The sequence below is a fragment of the Scyliorhinus canicula genome, chromosome 18 (genome assembly GCF_902713615.1).
Source record: "Scyliorhinus canicula chromosome 18, sScyCan1.1, whole genome shotgun sequence".
NCBI classification, from domain to species: Eukaryota; Metazoa; Chordata; class Chondrichthyes; order Carcharhiniformes; family Scyliorhinidae; genus Scyliorhinus; species Scyliorhinus canicula.
In genome coordinates this window covers 74,768,979-74,790,125 of record NC_052163.1, presented here as the reverse complement: position 1 = coordinate 74,790,125, position 21,147 = coordinate 74,768,979, and the positions used below count along the sequence as shown (strand labels likewise).

Below are 21,147 nucleotides of genomic sequence, written 5' to 3'. Positions count from 1 at the left end.
GAAAAACCTAGAGAGGAGTTAGCAGAGTCACCAATAAGGGTGATGGGGCATGTCCTGGGAGCAATAGTCCAATTAACATCAGTGGCAGGAAAAAAATGGAATCCCGACTAAAGGAGGAATTGGGGGACAAAAGTCTAGAAATCAATATACGTGAATGAATAATCAGCAAAGATTTCAAAAATTGAAGTCCTGTTTGTGCTTGGAGCAAAGGTGATACAGCAGAGATCTGATAGAGATGTACAAAGTTATGACAGGTTTATAGATGGTTGACAAAAAACTTGTCATTAGCTGCAAATACAAGGACTAAGGGACACAGATTTAAAGACAAAATATGCAGGGGAAAATAATATTTTTACACAGTTAGTGGTAATTACCTGGAACCCATTGCCCACAAGGATGATAAACGTGGAGGCAATAAATTATTTCAAAAATAAGTTGTATTGGGTACTTGATGGAAATAAACTTGCAGAGTCACATGGTTAGAGTTCGGGGAAATGGAACTGACTGGTGTCCTCTACAGAGAGTCGGCATGGATTCGATGGAGAGCAGAGCCGAGGAGATACAATAGTGCAAGAAAGAGTGAGACTGAGAGTGAAGAATGAGAAAGAGTAAGAATCTAAGCGGAGCTGAGGAAATAAAAAGGCACCAGAAAGAGTGAGAGTAAAAGCGAAGCCGGGGAGCTTGTAAGGAACACTAACCATAGGGAAGTAAAGTTAAATCAAGTCAAAGTGAAATAAAATAATAAAGTAAACAAAATAAGATAAAGTTAGCATAAGTGTAGTAAAGTTAAGTTACTCATAATTTATTCTATTCATTCTACTTACGCTAAGTATAATAGTTGTTAGAGTTACGGAATGGTAAGTCAGCTTTGCCAAGGGGAGTGTGCATCCTGCGGTATGTGTGAAGTTGTGGACACATCACGTGTGAACAGCTGCACAAGTTGAGCTCCGGGTTTCGGAACATGAGAAATGGGCAGATTCACTGATGTGCATCCGCAAGGCAGAGGATTGTGAGGATAGCATGTTTAGGGAGGCAATCACATTGCAGGTTAGACGTGTTCAGCCATGGAGGAAATGGGTGACCACACAGCACTCTAAGACAACTAGGCAGTTAGCACAGGCAGCCCAGCCTATTCCTCTTGTTAATTGGTTTCGCATTTCGGAAGCTGATGTGGGCGATGGCTCCTCAGGGGAATGCAGCCAGAGCCTAGCCTGTGCCACCACAGTCAGGGGAGGAAGAAGAATGCAAGAGAAATAGTGATAGGGGATTCCAAAGTCAGGAGATCAGGCATTCCTGTTTTGGTGGGTTTAAACTAGCTTATCAGGTGGGTGGAACCTGAGGCGTGGCCCAAATTAGAAGGCAGTAAGCATGACTCCAGGATGGTGTGTTGCCCCTCTGATGCCACGCCGAGGATGTCACCGTCATCCTTCAAGGGGAGGGGGAGGAGCCAGACATTGTGGTCCACATTGGTACCATTGCCATAGGTAGGAAGAGGGATGAAGTCCTGAACGTGGATTTCAGGGAATTAGGAAAGAAATTCAAAAGCAGGACCTCAAAAGCAGTAATCTTGGGATTACTCCCAGTTCCACTTGCTTCTGAGCTTAGGAATAGGAGGACTGATCGATTATATATGTGGCTGGAGAAATGGTGTAGAAGGGAGGGCACAGATTTCTGAGGCACGAAGACTGGTTCTGGAGCAGGTGGAATGTGTACAAGGTGGATGAGTTACATCTTGACAAGACTGGCACTGATATACTGCAGGGAGGTTTGCTAGTGCTGTTCATTTCATAGAATTTACAGTGCAGAAGGAGGCCATTCGGTCCATCGAGTCTGCACCGGCTCTTGGAAAGAGCACCCTACCCAAGGTTAACACCTCCACTCTATCCCCATAACCCAGTAACCCCACCCAACACTAAGGGCAATTTTGGACACTAAGGGCAATTTATCATGTCCAATCCACCTATGGGTGGGTTTAAACTAGGGCGCTCTACCTGAATGCAGCATTCATAACAAGGTGGGTGATCTAAAGGCACAAATTGATGTTAACAGTATAATATAATTGACATTATGGAAACATGATGTACTGGAGAATTTGTGTGGTGAGCACCAGATAGTGTCCCAAGGGCCTCTTCACTAAAGTGCCCACTGAGGTGAGTGTCACTGAGATGGTGGAGGGTGTTGGAGACAGCTGGACAGGAAATCGGTGTCATCCTCGGACTTGAGCTCTGGGGGTGTCCTGTGTCTCGGACATATGGGTCTCCACTGTGTCGGTATTCCTACATTCCTGAATTCTTGAATCACCTATCTGTTTGTTTGTGTTTAAAGTGATTTCTTTATGCTTTTATGTTTTATGCTTTTTTTCTCATAAGTTCGATTCTTTTATGTATCGTTTGATATTTCATTTCTAAAATTTTGATTCAGTTCTTAATCAAGTGGATTTAAGTGAATAATTTGCAATCAATCGTATTTCGATACTTCCAACCAACCGGACGATCGACTCTTATTAGAAGCAAGGCCGGCCCAAGGTACCGGCAACTCGGGCAGTCGCCCGGGGCGCCATGTGCTAGGGGGCGCCAGAGACTCGGGTCCCGCGCATGCGCAGTTGGGCCGGTGCCAACCAGCGCATGTGCGGTGGCCGCCCTCCCCCAGGGCGACCCCCTCCGCCCCCGCCCCCCCCCCGCTCCCGCCCCTGCCCCCTCTGCCCCCCTCGCCCCCGCCCCCTCTGCCCCCCCCGCTCCCGCCCCCTCCGCCCCCCCGGCCTCGGCCCCCCCACCCCCACCCCCCGGCCTCGCCCCCCCCCCCGGCCTCGGCCCCCCCACCCCCCGGCCTCGGCCCCCCCCCCGGCCTCAGCCACCCCCCCGGCCTCGGCCCCCCCCCCGCCTCGGCCCCCCCCTGGCCTCGGCCCCCCCCCGCCTCGGCCCCCCCCGCCTCAGGCCCCCCCCGCCTCAGGCCCCCCCCCCGCCTCAGGCCCCCCCCCCGCCTCGGGCCCCCCCGCCTCGCCCCCCCCGCCTCGGCCCCCCCGTCTCGGCCCACCCCCCCGCCTCGGCCCGCCCCCCCCCGCCTCGGCCCCCCCCCCGCCTCGGCCCCCCCCCCCCCGCCCCCACCTCCGGCCCCCGGCCCCCCCGGCTCCCGGCCCCCCCCGGCCCCCCCCCCCGGCCCTCCCGGCCCCCCCGGCCCCCGGCATCCCCGGCCCCCCGCCCCCAGGTATAATTAAGGAAATTCCATGTTTTCAACAAGAGTGTGTGAATTTAAAGATAAAGTTACAATTCGTGATTTGAGATGGTCGGCAACTTCAAAGGATATCAAGCAGTAATCTTGATTCAGCCGGTACATCGGTCCAGGGCCCGGAGAGCCAAGAAGGGGCCCGTGAATCTCTGAAGGGCCCTTAAAAATTATAATTAATTAGATAAATATATCTCCAACTTCTTTCCTGAGATTTGTATTCTAACTTAATAAAATATAATTGTTTTTAAAAAGAGCAATACCAAATAAAAATGCAATAAAGAAACAAACAAATAATCACTCAGTGTATGAAGGAACGAAGCAGTGTTAAACGGATGTGAAAAGGAGTGGGGGGGGGCTGGTTCACCCGGGTCGGACATAGTTGGAAATCCACGTTTTCAGCAAGAGTGTGTGAATTTAAAGATAAAGTTACAGTTCGTGATTTGAGATGGTCGGCAACTTGTAAGGATATCAAGCAGTACATAGGGTCGTGAGGTCACCGAAAAGGAGAAGCAGTACCTTTGACCGTGAATCATGAGGTCAAAGATATTGAAGTGATAAGCCATGATCGGTAAACTCAAAGGGTTGCGACTTGTAACACTACACTGGTATCAAACTGGACATGTTAACTTTGGTCGTGGGACCATTCTTAATGTCTTACTGTAGTCGGCCCAAACTTCTAAGTTTCAACAGTTGTCTCAGTTGCTTGCTGGTGTGAACACTGGACAGTGGATTGTCTCCTCTTCTGAAGCTGCATGGGCCACAGTAATATTGACTAATGAACATAGCCTATTGAAGTGTAAGTAAGTTATTTTATATTTTTTATCAAGTAGGGGTTTATCTGGAATTCCTTCAAGTTATTCTTGCAATCATCAATATTCATTTTTCCCAATGTGGGCTATTTTTAATTAAGTTTTTATTTCAGGAATATTACCCCTACCAGCATGGAAAAGAAAAAGCATAAATCTGGCTCACTAAAACGCAAAGAACAAAAAGAAGCAGAAAGGAAGGAATCAGCCAAGCGATGCAGGCCTATTACAGAGTTTATAATACCACAAGCACAATCCATATCAATATCCAGTTCTGCAACAAATAATCAAGAAGCAAGAAACAATGCTCATGGTGATGATGCAATGACATGCGAGTTACAAGAACAGAGAAGAGCTATGTCGGGACAAATACAAGTGCATCCATTACTAATCAACCCAGGCCCAATATTTCTTCTGGCTTCCTTGTTCCGGCATCTGTACTGCCTGTAGTTGCAACATCTGAACACATAGCTTCAACTAGTGACAGGGAATCAGATATTCCTTCAAGCATAAATGACTTGGTTTCTGAAGCACATCCTGTAAATGAACCTACGCAAGAAAATGAAAGATCAATTACTGGAATCTTCCAATATCCATCACAAGCAAAGCTAAAACAGTTTTTTGCTGAACATCCACTTCAGCCACTTGATGATCTGCCATTTGATGCTCGTTTGTATGAGAGGAAAATTATGAATGACTCAGTCCCAAGAAAATGGCCAACATATAACAAAGAAAATAGATGCTTATATTGTTCATACTGCTTAGCCTTTGAGTTTCCCAACACTTGTAATCCATCACCCTTTGTACGTGGCTTTAGTGACTACAGGCGTATTAGCCAGAGCTTGACTTTACATGAATCGACAACAACACATGTCAGAAATGCTCAGCAATATATCAGTGTGGTTAATGATGGCACCTTAGATAAATTTTTTGCAGCATCACTAATTAAAAGGAAAGAAGAAGTATTGAAGCAGAGAAGTATTGTCATGAGGATTATAGACATCATAAAGATGTTAGGCAAGCAAGCACTTCCTTTTCGAAGTCACAGAAATGAATCGGCCTACACTCTAGATAATGAGGTTCTGAATCATGGCAATTTTTTAGCTACAGTGCAGTTGATGGCAAAATATGACCCCATTATGGCAGCTCACGTTTCTGCAGTGCAAAACAAGTCTAAACAAAGAATCAAATGATTAGAGCAACAAGGAAAGGCTCAAAGTAAAGGCCGTGGTGGACTTGTTACATACCTAAGTAAAACAAATATAAACATGTTAATCAAAATTATGAAGAATATGATACAAGAAAGAATTAGTCATGAAGTTTCTCAAGCAAAATATTATTCTATTCAGGTTGATTCAACACAAGATAATTCATCCATTGATCAGTTTAGCATTATTATTCGGTATGTGCTTAAAGGTATTATCTGTGAGCGACTACTTTCAGTTGTGCCAAGTAATGATGGTGCAGGACAGGGACTTTTTGATCTATTGATTGAAACATTACAGCATCTTAAAATTGACCCCAAAAAATGTTTATCTGATAGCACAGATGGCGCTGCAAGCTACCATGGCCAGTATAATGGTTTACAAAGTAAAATTGCTGATGTGGCTGATCAACATGTTCATATATGGTGCTATGCCCATGTCTTGAATTTGGTGATAACTGAAACAACAAAATGTTGTGTGCCTGCAGTTTCTTTTTTCAATTTGCTCCAGAATATAGCAACTTTTGTGAAAGCATCATACAAGAGAATGGCTGTATGGATAGAAGTTGTTGGAAAACATCTAGGACAAGAAAAAATGAAACAATTAAGCTAATTGGTGAGACCAGATGGTCAGGAAAATCCAATGCAGCAAAAACTATATTTGGACGTTTTGATGATGCCGCTGCCAGTACTTTCGTAAATCTATTCACATGCTTATCAATGATACAAGATTCAGAAAAGTTTGATGCAAAAACAAAACATGAAGCAAATGTTTTACTTCAAAGTCTTCTAAAGTTTGAAACCATATTGACAGCATTTACTTACTTGTATATATTTGAAACTACAACCCCGTTATCAAGTTATCTACAGACAAGTGGTTTAGATATGTTTACTGCATGGAGTTTGGTAGATTCAGCTACAACAAAGTTGAAAGAACAGACAAGAACATTTGATAACTTTCACAGCAAGGCTTTGAACTGGCCATGGTAGCTTGCAGCGCCGTCTGTGCTATCAGATAACATTTTTGGGGTCAATTTTAAGATGCTGTAATGTTTCAATCAATAGATCAAAAAGTCCCTGTCCTGCACCATCATTACTTGGCACAAATAAATGTAATGACAGGATTTCACAGATGAATATGGATGAAAATCAAACATTGGAAATTGATGGGTTGGAAACAGCATTGCCAGTTAAGAGGCAGAGGAAGAAGAAAAGAATAGCAGATGAGCTTATTGATGATGAAAGAAATTCCTCAGATTCTCTCGCTGATTTTGGAGTAAATGTGTTTAACCTGATAATGGATCGCATTGTCCAGTCACTGGAATCACGCTTTGTACAACACAAACAGTTGTATAAAGATTTGTCCTGCTTGGACCCAGCAAAGTTTAAAACTATTGCAGAGAAGGGCCTTGAAGATGAAGCATTGGAAGGTATTATTAAGCTGTTTCCACAAATCAACAAAGATCAGGTAATATTGGAATTGTTTTCTTTTGCTTCAAACTTTGATGTATTAAAGCTATTGCTTAATGATGGTGAGAATATGGATTCCAGTTGCAACAATTGTAAAATTTGCAGCACTTGCCCATCGTGTGTACTAAAAATTCTGGCATCCAACAGACTTCATGACAAGGCATATGATAACCTTTATGAAGTTTATAAAGTCATCTGCACACTATCAGTTACTCAAGTCCAATGTGAGAGGACATTTTCAAAGCTAAAGATCATAAAGACAAGGTTAAGAAATTCGCTGTCTGAGGAGAATTTGGAATCATACATGTTGCTATCCATTGAAAAGGAATTGTTAGATGAATTGGATGCAGAAGCAATTATTGACAGATTCGCACAATCATCTAGCGAACACAAATGATTGCTCTTAATATAGTGGACTGCATGCAATGCTCTATTGTGCTTTTGAACTACCTGTTAATGTGCAAATTGTGCAGTAAACTATTTAAAAATATCAACCAATTACTTAAAATTAAAATAAATAAATTAAAAATTAAATTATAACATTCTGTATTTACATTTGGTATCTACTGCCAGTAATATGTACTGTACATGTACACTGTAATTACTAAGAAATGCACATTTTTTCCACAAAAATTTTAATTGTACCCTTTTTCCATATGTATTTTTTGAAAATTTTATTTATTCGTTATGAAAATTAAATGATAGCATTGTAGTTGTGGGTGGACCCCCTTTGTCTCCTGGCAACCAATATTTTTAGACCCAGTCCGCCACTGGTGGGGTTACTGGGTTATGGGGTTATGGGGATGGGGTGGAGGTGTTGACCTTGGGTAGGGTGCTCTTTCCAAGAGCCAGTGCAGACTCGATGGGCCAAATGGCCTCCTTCTGCACTGTAAAATCTATGAAACCTATGTTGTACCATGCCTCTGTAAGCTCGGCACACGAGCAGTTGCGTGGCTCTGCCCCTAGGGGGAGGTGTACTGGGAATGTACGGAAGTTTGTACTGGGCTCCACCCTTGGCTCCGCCCATGACTCCTCCCCCACAATGGTTGTATAAAGCTTGGTAGTCGGAGCCTGCCTGCCAGTTCATCTAGAGTTCATCTCGTCACAGGCAGGCTCTGTTGTAAGACGATTAAAACCACTGTTCACTTCTAACCACGTGTCGCGTGAATTGATGGTCTCATCAATTTAATCATCTTAAAAAAAAGTAAGGAACGACTATGGAATCAGCCCTCAAGCCTGATCGACTGGAACTCGACCCACAGGATGCAGAGGCGAAATAAATCTTTTCACATTGGCTCCGATGTTTTAAGGCCTACTTCGCTGAAGCAAGTACCACAGAAATGACGGAGGAGCAGAAACTCAGCCTACTGCACGCAAGGGTGAGCCATCGTATATCTACTCAGCTAAACTGTACCGGCTCATATACAGAGGCCCTGGCCCTACTCGATAGAATGTACGTGAGGCCTGTCAATGAGGTTTACACGTTTTTACTACTCGCCGCCAGCGCCCCACAGAATTGCTAGAAGAATTTCTAAGAGACTTAAAAGCCTTATCCCGGGACTGTAATTACCAGGCAGTAAATGCTGCTGAACATAGAGAACTTGCTGTCTGCAATGTCTTTGTTGCAGGCCTTAGATTGAATTACGTGCTCCAGCAACTGCTGGAGAAAGGGGATCAAAATTTAGAAGAAACTGTTGAACTCGCTACAACTATGGAGGTCTCATTTTGTAGCCTCACCTCGTTTCCTGCGGACTTCGTGACCCCGTCATGGGCCCCCGACCAGCGACTCCCCCAGGCCTGCGCCACGCGGCCACCCAGCCACCATGCTGCCCCAGCCTGCCACTTTTGTGGCCAGTCCCAGCACCCGCGGTAGCACTGCCCGGCCCGCAATGCGACCTGTAGCAGCTGCGGGCGAAAAGGCCACTACGCCAGAGTGTGTCTGGCAAGGAAGGCCCCAGCCCCTAAACCTCCAGCGGCACAAAGCAACCGCTCTCCCCACTCGCAGGCCCGCAGGCCCCAGAACGCTGCGGCCTATACCCTGACTCCGCCCCCGCCCGCCACATGCGATCCATGGCGGCCTCCACCACGAGGCCGACCACGTGCGACTCCTGGGGGCCGCCATCTTGGATGCCATCTTCCTTGCCGCCCGCCATGTGCGATCATGGGGGCGGCCATCTTGGGCTCCATCCTCTTCAAACTTTGATTGAAGACTGCGACCTCTGTGGGCACTCATCGCGGGGCCATCCCAGCGCAGCCGACCGAGCCGCCGATGACCCGCAACTCAACGCAGTCACACTGGACCAATCGCGCCCAAAACATCTCCACAACTCTATGACGACGGTCCAAATCAACGGGTACAGTACACCGTGCCTTTTCGACTCCGGGAGCACCGAGAGCTTCGTACACCCAGATCTGGTAAGACGCCGTTCGCTCCCTGTTTTCCCTGCACAGCAAACTATCTCCCTCGCTTCAGGTTCCCACTCTGTCCATATCCAAGGATGCTTTGTCGCGACTTTAACGATCCAAGGCGCGAGTTACTCTAATTTTCAACTATACGTCCTGCTCGAACTCTACGCCCCACTCTTACTGGGACTCGATTTTCAGTGCAATCTCAAGAGTCGTGCCCACAGCTTCGGCGGACCTCTACCCCCACTCACTATCTGCAGCCCAGCCACGCTGCAAATCTCCCCCCCCCCCCCCTCCTCTCTTTGCCAATCTCACTCCGGACTGTAAATCCGTAGCCACTCACAGCAGGCGGTACAGCCTGCAGGACAGGGTGTTCATTCGAACTGAGGTCCAGAGGCTCCTACGTGAGGGGATCATAGAGGCCAGTAACAGTCCCTGGAGAGCTCAGGTGGTGGTCGTCAAGACCGGGGAAAAATTCCGCATGGTCGTAGACTATAGTCAGACTATTAATCGGTTTATGCTCCTCAACGCTAACCCCTTCCCCAGGATTGCAGACATGGTGAATCAGATCGCCCAGTATCGGATTTTCTCCACGGTGGATCTGAAGTCTGCATACCACCAACTCCCAATCCGCCCGGAGGACCGCCACTTCACGGCGTTCGAGGCCGATGGCCGTCTCTTCCATTTCCTCCGGGTTCCCTTTGGCATCACAAATGGGGTCTCGGTGTTCCAACGAGCAATGGACCGAATGGTGGACCAGTACGGGCTGCGGGCCACGTTTCCGTACTTGGATAACGTCACCATCTGCGGCTATAACCAGCAGGACCACGATGCCAACCTCAATCGATTTCTCCAGACGGCCCAGAAGCTTAATCTCACGTACAACAAGGAGAAATGCGTTTTCCGCACAACCAGACTGGCCATCCTTGGCTATGTCGTGGAAAACGGAGTCCATGCCCCGACCCGGACCGTATGCGCCCCCTCTTAGAACTCCCTCTCCCTCATTGTCCCAGGGCCCTCAAACGGTGCTTGGGGTTCTTTTCATATTATGCCCAGTGGGTCCCTCAATATGCGGACAAAGCCCGCCCACTCTTTAAGGCCACACTTTTTCCCCTGTCAGCCGAGGCCCGTCAGGCCTTCAACTGCATCAAGGAGGACATCGCCAAAGCTGCCATGCGGGCGGTGGATGAATCCACTCCATTCCAGGTTGAGAGCGACGCCTCAGAGGTAGCTCTAGCAGCCACACTAAATCAGGCAGGGAGACCAGTCGCATTTTTCTCCCGAACCCTCTCTGCTTCGTAACTTCGACACTCCTCAGTCGAGAAAGAAGCACAAGCCATTGTGGAGGCTATTCGTTACTGGAGGCACTACCTCGCAGGTAGGAGGTTCACCCTCATCACCGACCAAAGATCGGTTGTTTTCATGTTTGACAACTCGCAAAGGGGCAAAATTAAAAATGATAAAATTTTGAGGTGGAGGATCGAACTCTCCACCTACCAATACGATATTATGTATCGACCGGGGAAGCTCAACGAGCCCCCAGATGCCCTGTCCCACGGCATGTGCGCCAGCACATAGAGCGACCGCTTAAAAACCATCCACAATGACCTCTGCCACCTGGGGGTCACCCGGCTCGCCCACTACATTAAAGCCCGAAATCTGCCTTTCTCCACCGAGGAGGGAAAAGCGGTCACCAGGGATTGCCCGATCTGTGCGGAGTGCAAACCACACTTCTATAGACCAGACAGGGCCCACCTGATCAAGGCTTCTCGGCCCTTTGAACGCCTCGCTATCGATTTCAACGGGCCACTCCCCTCGATTAAGCGGAATGTGTACTTCCTAAATGTCATCGACGAGTTCTCCCGATTCCCTTTTGCTATCCCGTGCCCCGACATGACGTCCCACACAGTCATCAGGGCCCTGCATAGTATCTTCACCCTGTTTGGTTTCCCCAGCTATGTACACAGCAACCGGGGTTCGTCCTTCATGAGCGACGAGCTGCGTCAGTACCTGCTCGACAAGGGCATGGCCTCGAAACGGGCCGAATGGGTGATGGCCAGGGGCGAGCAGTCGATGGGTTATGGTTAGTTGACGGGGGAGTGGGGCAGGGTGCCCCCTGATCCGGCTGATTACGTGGAACGTGAGGGGGTTGAATGGGCCGGTTAAGCGGGCCCGGGTGTTTTCACATCTGAAGGGGCTGAAGGCGGATGTCGCCATGCTCCAGGAGACCCACCTGAAGGTGGCGGACCAGGTCCGTCTGAGGAAGGGGTGGGTGGGGCAGGTTTTCCACTCAGGGCTCGACTCGAAGAACCAGGGGGTGGCGATCCTGGTGGGGAAGAGGGTGGCGTTCGAGGCGGCTGAGGTGGTGTCAGACAAGGAGGGCAGATATATTATGGTGAAGGGTAGGCTGCAGGGAGAGAAGGTGGTGCTGGTTAATGTGTACGCCCCAAATTGGGATGATGCTGGTTTCATGAGGCGTATGTTGGGCCGCATTCCTGGCCTGGAGGTGGGGGCTTGATCATGGGGGGGGACTTCAATATGGTGCTGGATCCCCTACTGGATCGTTCTAGTTCAAGGACAGGCAGGAGGCCAGCGGCAGCCAAGGTATGGAGGGGGTTTATGGACCAGATGGGAGGAGTGGATCCCGTTCGGGAGGCCGAGGGCTCAGGAGTACTCCTTTTTCTCCCACGTGCACAGGGTTTATTCCCGTATTGATTTCTTTGTTCTGAGCAGGGGACTGGTCCCGAGGGTGGAGGAGGCCGAATATTTGGCTATCGCGATTTCGGACCATGCTCCTCATTGGGTGGATCTCGAGATGGGGAGGCGCGGGACCAGCGCCTGCTTTGGCGTCTGGATGTGGGGTTGTTAGCTGATGAGGAGGTGTGTAGGAGGGTTCGGGGATGTATCGAGAGGTACCTCGAGGTCAATGATACTGGGGAGGTCCAGGTGGGGATGGTGTGGGAGGCTCTGAAGGCAGTGATTAGGGGGGAGCTGATCTCCATCCGAGCCCAAAGGGAGAGGGGGGAGAGGAGGGAGAGGGAGAGACTGGTGGAGGAGCTGTTGAGTGTGGATAGGAGGTACGCGGAGGCCCCGGAGGAGGGATTGCTGGGGGAGCGGCGTAGCTTGCAGGCCAAGTTTGATTTACTGACCACCAGAAAGGCAGAGACACAGTGGAGGAAGGCGCAGGGAGCGGTCTACGAGTATGGAGAGAAGGCAAGCAGGATGCTGGCGCATCAGCTTCGCCAGCGGGACGCGGCTAGGGAGATTGGTGTAGTGAAGGATAGAGATGGGAATGTGGTGCAGAGGGGGGCAGAGGTCAATGAGGTTTTTAGGGACTTCTACAGGGAACTGTACCGGTCGGAGCCGCCAGTGGTGGGGGGGGGAATGGAGAATTTTTTGGACAGGCTCCAATTTCCAAGGGTGCAGGAGGAGCAGGTGGAGGGACTGGGGGCACCGATCGAGTTGGAGGAGCTGGTCAGTGGGATTGGTCGCATGCAGTCGGGGAAGGTGCCGGGACCGGATGGGTTCCCGGTTGAATTTTATAAGAAATATGCAGACCTGCTGGGCCCCCTGTTGGTCAGGACCTTTAACGAGGCATGGGAGGGGGGTGTTCTGCCCACGACGATGTCTCGGGCACTAATCTCCCTGATCCTGAAGGCCGACTTCACTGCTGAATGTAGACGCCAAGTTGCTGCCGAAGGTCTTGGCCACTCGAATAGAGGACTGTGTGCCGGGGGTGATACATGAAGATCAGACGGGTTTTGTGAAGGGGAGGCAGCTGAACACTAACGTGCGAAGGCTGCTAAATGTGATAATGATGCCGGCAGCAGAAGGAGAGGCGGAGATTGTGGTGGCATTGGATGCGGAGAAGGCCTTTGAGGGTTGAGTGGGGGTACTTGTGGGAGGTGTTAGAGAGGTTCGGGTTTGGGGTGGGGTTTATTAAATGGGTGAGGTTGCTGTACGAGGCCCCGATGGCGAGTGTAGCGGCAAATGGGAGGAGGTCCGAGTACTTCAGGCTCCACCGTGGGATGAGGCAGGGGTGCCCCCTGTCCCTCTTGCTTTTTGCGCTGGCAATAGAGCCTCTTGCCATGGCTCTCAGGGAGTCGGGGAGGTGGAGGGGTCTGGTGCGGGGTGGGGAGGAGCACCGAGTGTCGCTGTATGCGGATGACTTGCTGCTGTATGTAGCAGACCCGGTGGGGGGAATGCCGGAGGTGATGGAGATTCTTGCTGAGTTCGGGAGTTTCTCGGGCTGTAAATTGAACCAGGGCAAGAGTGAGCTGTTTGTTGTACACCCGGGAGATCAGGAGGAGGGGATTGGTAGGCTCCCGCTAAAGAGGGCAGTGAGGAGTTTTAGGTACCTGGGGGTTCAGGTGGCTAGGAGTTGGGGGACTCTGCACAAGCTTAATTTTACTAGGTTGGTGGACCAGATGGAGGAGGAATTTAAAAGGTGGGACATGCTGCCGTTGTCGTTGGAGGGTAGAGTACAGTCCGTTAAAATGACGGTGCTCCCGAGGTTTTTGTTTTTGTTTCATTGCCTCCCCATCTTCGTTCCGAGGGCCGTTTTTAGGAGGGTGAACAGCAGCATTCTGGGATTTGTCTGGGCGCACGGGACTCCGAGGGTAAGGAGGGTCTTTTTGGAGCGGGGCAGGGATAGAGGGGGGCTGGCGCTGCCCAACCTCTCTGGGTACTATTGGGTGGCTAATGTCTCGATGGTACGCAAGTGGGTAATGGAGGGGGAGGGGGCAGCATGGAAACGGATAGAGATGGCGTCCTGCGGAGGCACGAGCCTGAAGGCACTGGTAACGGCTCCGTTGCCGCTCCCTCCAACGAGGTACACCACGAGCCCGGTGGTGGCGGCTACCCTCAAGATTTGGAGGCAGTGGAGGCGACACAGGGGGGAAGTGGGGGGCTCGGTGGAGGCCCTGCTGCGGGGGAACCACCGGTTTGTCCCAGGGAACATGGATGGTGGGTTCCTGGGGTGGCACAGGGCGGGCATTAGGAAGTTGGGAGACCTGTTTATTGACGGGAGGTTCGCGAGCCTTGGTGAACTGGAGGAGAAGTTTGAGCTCCCCCCGGGGAATATGTTCAAGTACCTTCAGGTCAAGGCGTTTGCTAGGCGACAGGTGGAGGGGTTCCCTTTGCTGCCCCCGCGGGGGGTAAGGGATAGGGTGCTTTCAGGGGTGTGGGTCGGGGATGGGAAGGTGTCTGACATCTACCAGGTATTGCAGGAGGTGGGGGAGGTGTCGGTAGAGGAGCTGAAGGCTAAGTGGGAGGTGGAGCTGGGGGAGCAGATTGAGGAGGGGACATGGATGGACGCCCTGGAGAGGGTGAACTCCTCCTCTTCATGTGCGAGGCTTAGCCTCATCCAGTTCAAGGTGCTGCACCGGGCCCACATGTCCGGATCTGGGATGAGTAGGTTCTTTGGGGGCGAAGACAAGTGTGTCAGGTGCTCGGGGAGTCCAGCGACCCATGCCCATATGTTCTGGGCATGCCCGGCACTGGAGGAGTTCTGGAAGGGGGTGGCGGGGACGATGTCGAGGGTGGTGGGATCCAGGGTCAAGCCAGGTTGGGGACTCGCGATATTTGGGGTTGGGGTGGAGCCGGGAGTGCAGGTGGCGAAAGAGGCCGATGTCTTGGCCTTTGCGTCCCTAGTAGCCCGGCGGAGGATCTTGCTGCAGTGGAAAGATGCGAGACCTGCGAGTGTGGAGACCTGGATTAACGACATGGCAGGATTCATTCAGCTGGAGAGGGACAAATTCGCCCTGAGGGGGTCGGTACAAGGGTTCTTTAGGAGGTGGCAACCTTTCCTCGACTTTCTGGCTCAACGATAAGGTACTGGGTCAGCAGCAGCAGCAACCCAGGGGGAGGGGGGGAAAGGTGGGGGGGGGGTTTAGGGGGATAGTGTTTAAGTTAATTTGCTTATTGTTAATTTATTCTGTTGTTTATTGGGGTTGGGGGTGGTGGGGGGTTTGTTATATGCGGTGTTACGGGTGCCGGGGGGTGTTTATTATTATTATTGTTATTGTTATTATTATATTGTTTTGTTGATATATATTTTTCAAAAAATTTCAATAAAAATAATTTTTTTTTTAAAAAGGGCATGGCCTCGAGCAGGACTACCAGCTATAACCCCAGAGGGAACGGGCAGATGGAGAGGGAGAATGCGGCGGTCTGGAAGACCGTCCTACTGACCCTCCGGTCCAGGAATCTCCCGATCTCCCATTGGCAAGAAGTCCTCCCAGACGCGCTCCACGCTATTAGGTCCCTCTTGTGTACCGCCACCAATCAGACCCCTCACGAGCGGCTCTTTATCTTTTCCAGGGGCACTACCACGGGGGTTTCGCTCCCGGCATGGTTGAAGACACCGGGCCCAGTGCTCCTCAGGAAGCACGTCAGGGCGCACAAAACTGACCCGCTTGTGGAAAAAGTGCTCCTACTACACTCGAACCCCCAATACGCCTTCATAGAGTTCCCTGACGGCCGTCAGGACACCGTATCCCTCCGGGACCTAGCGCCGGCAGGATCAAACCCCACCACTACCACCGCCGAGGTACCCCTCACACTACATCCCACCCAACTCGCAGCGCCCCATGCCCCCGCGCCTACCAGTTCGCTACACATATTCCGCGCGCCCGCACCCGCAAGCTCCCAGCGCCCCCACTCCCCAGTCGAACCAGACGGGTACAAAGCTCGGACAGAATCACTCCCAGAGTCCGCCATCGTACCCCAACCGACCGTAATCATCCAGCCACCAGAAGAGACTGCAACCCTGTGCTCCGCCGATCACAACGGACACCTCGCCCACTGGACAGGCTCAATCTGTAAACCATCACCCCCGCCGGACTTGATTTTTTTACAGGGGGTGAATGTGGTGAATCATAATAGCATAATTCACACTATTATTACACATGTTGTACCATGCCTCTGTAAGCTCGGCACACGAGCAGTTGCACGGCTCTGCCCCTAGGGGGAGGTGTACTGGGAATGTACGGAAGTTTGTACTGGGCTCCACCCTTGGCTCCGCCCATGACTCCTCCCCCACTGGTTGTATAAAGCTTGGTAGTCGGTGCCTGCCTGCCAGTTCATCTAGAGTTCATCTCGTCACAGGCAGGCTCTGTTGTAAGACGATTAAAACCACTGTTCACTTCTAACCACGTGTCGCGTGAATTGATGGTCTCATCACGCTTAATATACTTGTAAAACAACTTATGATTTACAAATGCCACACAGTACGTTTCAAGGGTGCTGGTGGGGCTGGTGATGGAGAGGGTGCTGGACAAGGCCCCAGAGGTGGATAGGGTGCCTAAGGCAGAAATCGAGGGTGAGGGAGCTGCCATGGGCGATAATTGTGAGGCTCCATAAGTTTGTGGAGAAGGAGAAGATCCTGTGGTGTCCAGAGAGAATCAGAACTACAAATGGGAGGGGAACGGGGTCCGAATCTATCAGGAGATTGGAGCGGAGCTGGTGAAAAGGTGCGCCGGATTCAACAAGGCCAAAGAGGTTCTATACCTAAGGCAGATCCGGTTTGGGGTACAGTATCCGCCGAAACTGTGGGTGACTTATGAAAGCGATGAGTACTATTTTGAAACCCCAGAGGAGACCATAAACTGAGGGGGCGGGGCGGGGCGGGGGGGGGGGGGGGTGGTTACTGAATGTTGATGGGAGACGGAGGAGCCGGAGCAACAGAGATCGGAAGATGTGGGTATTGTGGGGGCCGGAGGGTGTGCGTTTTTATTCTTGGGTGGAGTGATTGTGTTGTTGTGATTGTTTGTTAAGGGGCAATACGGTTGTACAGGGGCAACTGCCCCCACCCCTGCCATTTGTAGTGTTTTTTTTGGAGGGGTGACCTGTGGTTTTGGATCTATCTTTGTTTGTTCGGGGGTGGGTGGGGTCCACAGGGAATCATTTGCACAGACCAAGGAGGGAAAGGTGAGGGGAGGGGTGGAGGGGTAGATAGGAAGAGCCTTTGGGCAGAAGCTACCACGCTGGCAGGAATGCTGGTGAACAGAAGTGAGGTGGGGGAGGTGGCCGCGGGGGTTAGCCAAGTGGGGGTGGGGGACTGATGGAGGAGTTCAGGGGGAAGGGTAGGGGGAGAGAGGGGAATGCGACCTGGCAGTGCTGGAGTAGGAGCGGGGTCATTGACACAGAAGGGAGCCATCTTGGATGGGCCCGGTATAGGTTGAAATTAAAGGAGGAAGTGTTGGAAGGGGAGGGTAGCGGACAGTAGAGGGGAATGGCGGCGCAAGTCTCCGGTAAGGTTCAAAACATGGAACATGCAGAGACTGAAAGGGCTGGTGAAAAGGGCTCGGGTCTCCGCACACTTGAGGTGTTTGAGGGTGGGAGTGGTCTATCTGCAGGAGACGCACCTCCAGGTGAAGGATCAGGTCAGGTTGAGGAAGGGAAGGTTGGGTCAGGTATTCCACTCGAGGTTTGATTCAAAGTCGCAGGGGGGTGGCCATCCTACTGAGTAAAAGGACGGGGTTTGTACGTGCATGGATTAATGTGCGTTACCTTGATAAGAAAAATGAGATTACACATTACCATTAAAAGAATCTAAATGGTGTTCAGAGCAGCGGGATCTCAGGCAATAGATACACAAACCACTAAAGTAGCAACGTTGGCCAACAGAGACATTAAAAAAAAAACAGGAACTTGGTTAATTTCTAAATGGATATAATTGGAAAAAAGGGAAGATTGTATCAAATCTTGGTTAGGCCACAATTAGAGTACAGCATTGGCAGTATGGTTCTGGTCACCATATTATTAACAAAAGATATGGAGACACTGGAGAGGCTGCAGAGAAGATTTCTAGGGTGATACCAGAAATGCATGGTCATACTGTCAGGAAAGCTTGAATAGGCCGAGTCCCTTTTCTCTGAGAAAGCGGAGGCTGAAGGATGGCATAATAGCAGTGGTTAGAATTCTATAAGATTTTAATAGTGGACTGAAAGAAATTGATTCCTCTCGTGGGACGTGCATTTAACTAGAAATTATCAATGTGAGATAGTCACTAAGAAATCCAGCAGAGAATTCAGAAGAAACTTCTTTAACTAAACTCACTGAAGCAGGGAATGGTCGAAGCTGATAGGTTAGATGTATTTAAAGGGAAGCTCAATGAGAATATGAAAGCGAAGGAAATAAATGGCTTTGCTGACAAAATTCAATGAAGGAAGACGGAATGAGGTTTTAGTGGGGTATAAATGCCAGTATGGAATGCTTGGCATAATGGTCCGTTTCAATGCTGTTTACATGTAGTAGCGGGTCTCTTAAAGGGGTGAGATTTTGAAGGATCTTGTGACCCAATTGGCCGGTTGGACCGGGAGCGGGCGGGGGTGGGGGAGGGGGGTGGGGTGGGGTTGGGGGGGGGGGGGGGGTGGGTGCGGCTGAGCGCAGACTTTCCTGGACAGAATTGATTCTGGAGCTGTACAAGCACTAGCTAGAGTAATTCTAATGGGTAGCACAGTGGGTAGCATAGTGGTTAGCACTGTTGCTTCACAACGGCAGAGACTGGGTTCGATTCCCGGCTTGGGTCACTGTCTGTGCGGAGTCTGCACGTTCTCCCCATGTCTGCGTGGGCTTCCTCCGGGTGCTCCGATTTCCTCCCACAAGTCCCAAAAGATGTGTTTGTTAGGTGAATTGGACATTCTGAATTCTCCCTCAGTGTACCCAATCAGGTGCCGGAATGTGGCGACTAGGGGATTTTCACAGTAACTTCATTGCAGTGTTAAAGTAAGCCTACTTGTGACACTAATAAAGATGATTATTTATCTATCTAGTAAGATTATTCTCAATAAATTGTTTGTTGTTGTTCAAACCTGGTGGTCACCAATTACAAAGATATTACAATATACTTTGCAATTCTAGGTGAAGCATCGGCTGAAAATCCTCACAGGAGGGAGCTAACACCCAGATCTAACATTTTTAGATTTGGTAATTCCTGTGATATGTGCTACCTTTCCAAAGGTGAGGATTTGGACTTTGATCAGTGGCATGGGATTTAGATTAAGATACAACCATTTGAATAAACGTAGTGAGTTCACCGGCAGCAAGATATTAACAAATACTTATTTTGATAGAACATACAAGCGGGAAAAAAAAGCAGCTGATTCATCAACCTTTCCCTGATCTCAATTTTTCTTTCCCCCATGACAACCTGAAAGAGGCAAAAAACATTTTTTTTCAAAAACCCCAAGCCAATAAGAAAACAATTACTCTGGAAAATTTCTCTTTGAACCTCTCAGGTTATCAAAACCAGTCCAGGAGATCACACGGGGGCGGTACAGCGGCATAGTGGTTAGCACCGCTGCCTCAAAGTGCCAGGGACCTGGGTTCAATTCCAGCCTTGGGTGACTGTGTGGAGTTTGCGCATTCTTCCCCCATGGTCCAAAGATGTGGAGTTACAGGACGAGGGGCCTGGATAGGGTGTTCTTTTGGAGGGCTGGTGCAGACTCAATGGGCCAAATGGCCTCCTACTGCATTGTAGGGATTCTATGAAGACCAAATGTTATTTATAAAACTGCTTAGTTTCTGTACAATGTTATCTCTGCTTCCGGAACTATTCTAACTTCCTCTTGCAGGTGGGAGGAGTGATAACGTGTGCTACATCAACTGGCAATGCATATAGATTGAAAAAAATGACAGTCTGATTATTAATATCCCATTCTTACCCTCAGTTCCTTCTCTCCCTCGCTGATCATCCCACAGTTGTGACCCTTGTGTTTCCCGATCAGAGTACAGAAGGTGCACACACACACTTTATCATCTTTACAGTAAATATTCAGTAGCTCCTGATGCTCTGTGCATCTCCACAGGGATTCACCTGCAGTGGGATCTGCAAGAAGATGGTTTTTAAACATAATTCCCTCAGTGGGATCTCTGAGATGTACAGGGTACATCGAACTTTCACATTCCAGACAGGTTTCCACGGCTCGGTGTGAGTTGCAGGTGTGTGAAAGCGAGCAGATTGAAGGATCTTCAGCTTTGTATTTCTGGATTATACTTGCAAGTTTGAAGTTCTTCTGCAGGTGTGGCCTCCTCCTGTACTCTGCCCTGCATTCAGGGCAGGGATAAGCTTCAAAAATGGCCTCGTCCCAGGTTTTCGTGATACAGACTTGACAGAAGCTGTGTTTGCAATTGAGTATAACCGGATCAGTGTAAATCTGTAGACAGATGGAACACATCAGCTCCTCATCTAACCACGCTTGAGGTGGAGCAGTCGCCATTTGTTTAACCAAGAATAGAAACTGAAAGTGACTTGCAAACATACGTTAGGAAACTGGTAACAACACAGATTCACTCAGTGATGGTGACCTGTGGTATTTTTCAAGATAAGTGCAGCTGGATCAAAACTGCATTGAAAAATAGATTTATTTTTTTTAAAAAATATTTTATTGAGGCATTTATATATTTACACATCAAACACAACAATGAAACAAAACAAGCCAACGGGGCTGCAAATAACCAAGCCAACTAGATACCTAAGACCAAGCTTGCTCCCCAGCTCCCCAACCTCCCCATTTTATCCTCCCTCTCCCCCCCCCCCCCCCCCCAACTCACTGTGACATCTTCACTCGATGAACATGTGCCATCTCTGGGCAAACCCCTCCACAGACCCTCTCAAGGCGAACTTTATCTTTTTCAGCCTAAGAAACTCTGCCAGGTCACTCACCCACGCCCCCGGTTTCGGGGGCGAGAAATAGATTTAATTTAAACTAATAAATGTAGGGTTTAATGCTCTAAACTCAAGTCGTCTGATGTGGTGAATCTTTTTTTAAAGATATTTTTATTCCCCTCCTTTTTCACAATTTTTCTCCCGAATTTACAGCCAACAACAATCAATAACCAACAACAAATATCTCAAACTCCATAACAGTAACAACGATCCCATCCTCCCACCATGCCCAGACATCAGCCCGCATATTAACATAAACAAATGACAAAGAAAAAAAGGAATCAGGGATTACCCATAGCCACCCTCAACATACACATCCCCCTCCCCCCCCAACCCACCCACCCATCCCCCCCCCCCAACTAATG

General features: G+C 49.6%; 1 protein-coding gene across 1 annotated transcript in view; it reads right to left on the bottom strand.

The window, feature by feature from the left end:
* Window positions 1-20,333, bottom strand: part of LOC119953424 (E3 ubiquitin-protein ligase TRIM7-like) — a 34,982-nt gene extending 14,649 nt beyond the window's left edge. The window contains exon 1 of the mRNA XM_038777687.1: window positions 19,779-20,333. Within this exon, the coding sequence (XP_038633615.1) occupies window positions 19,779-20,333 (555 nt within the window). The remainder of the gene's footprint in view (window positions 1-19,778) is intronic.
* Window positions 20,334-21,147: the final 814 nt, after the last annotated feature.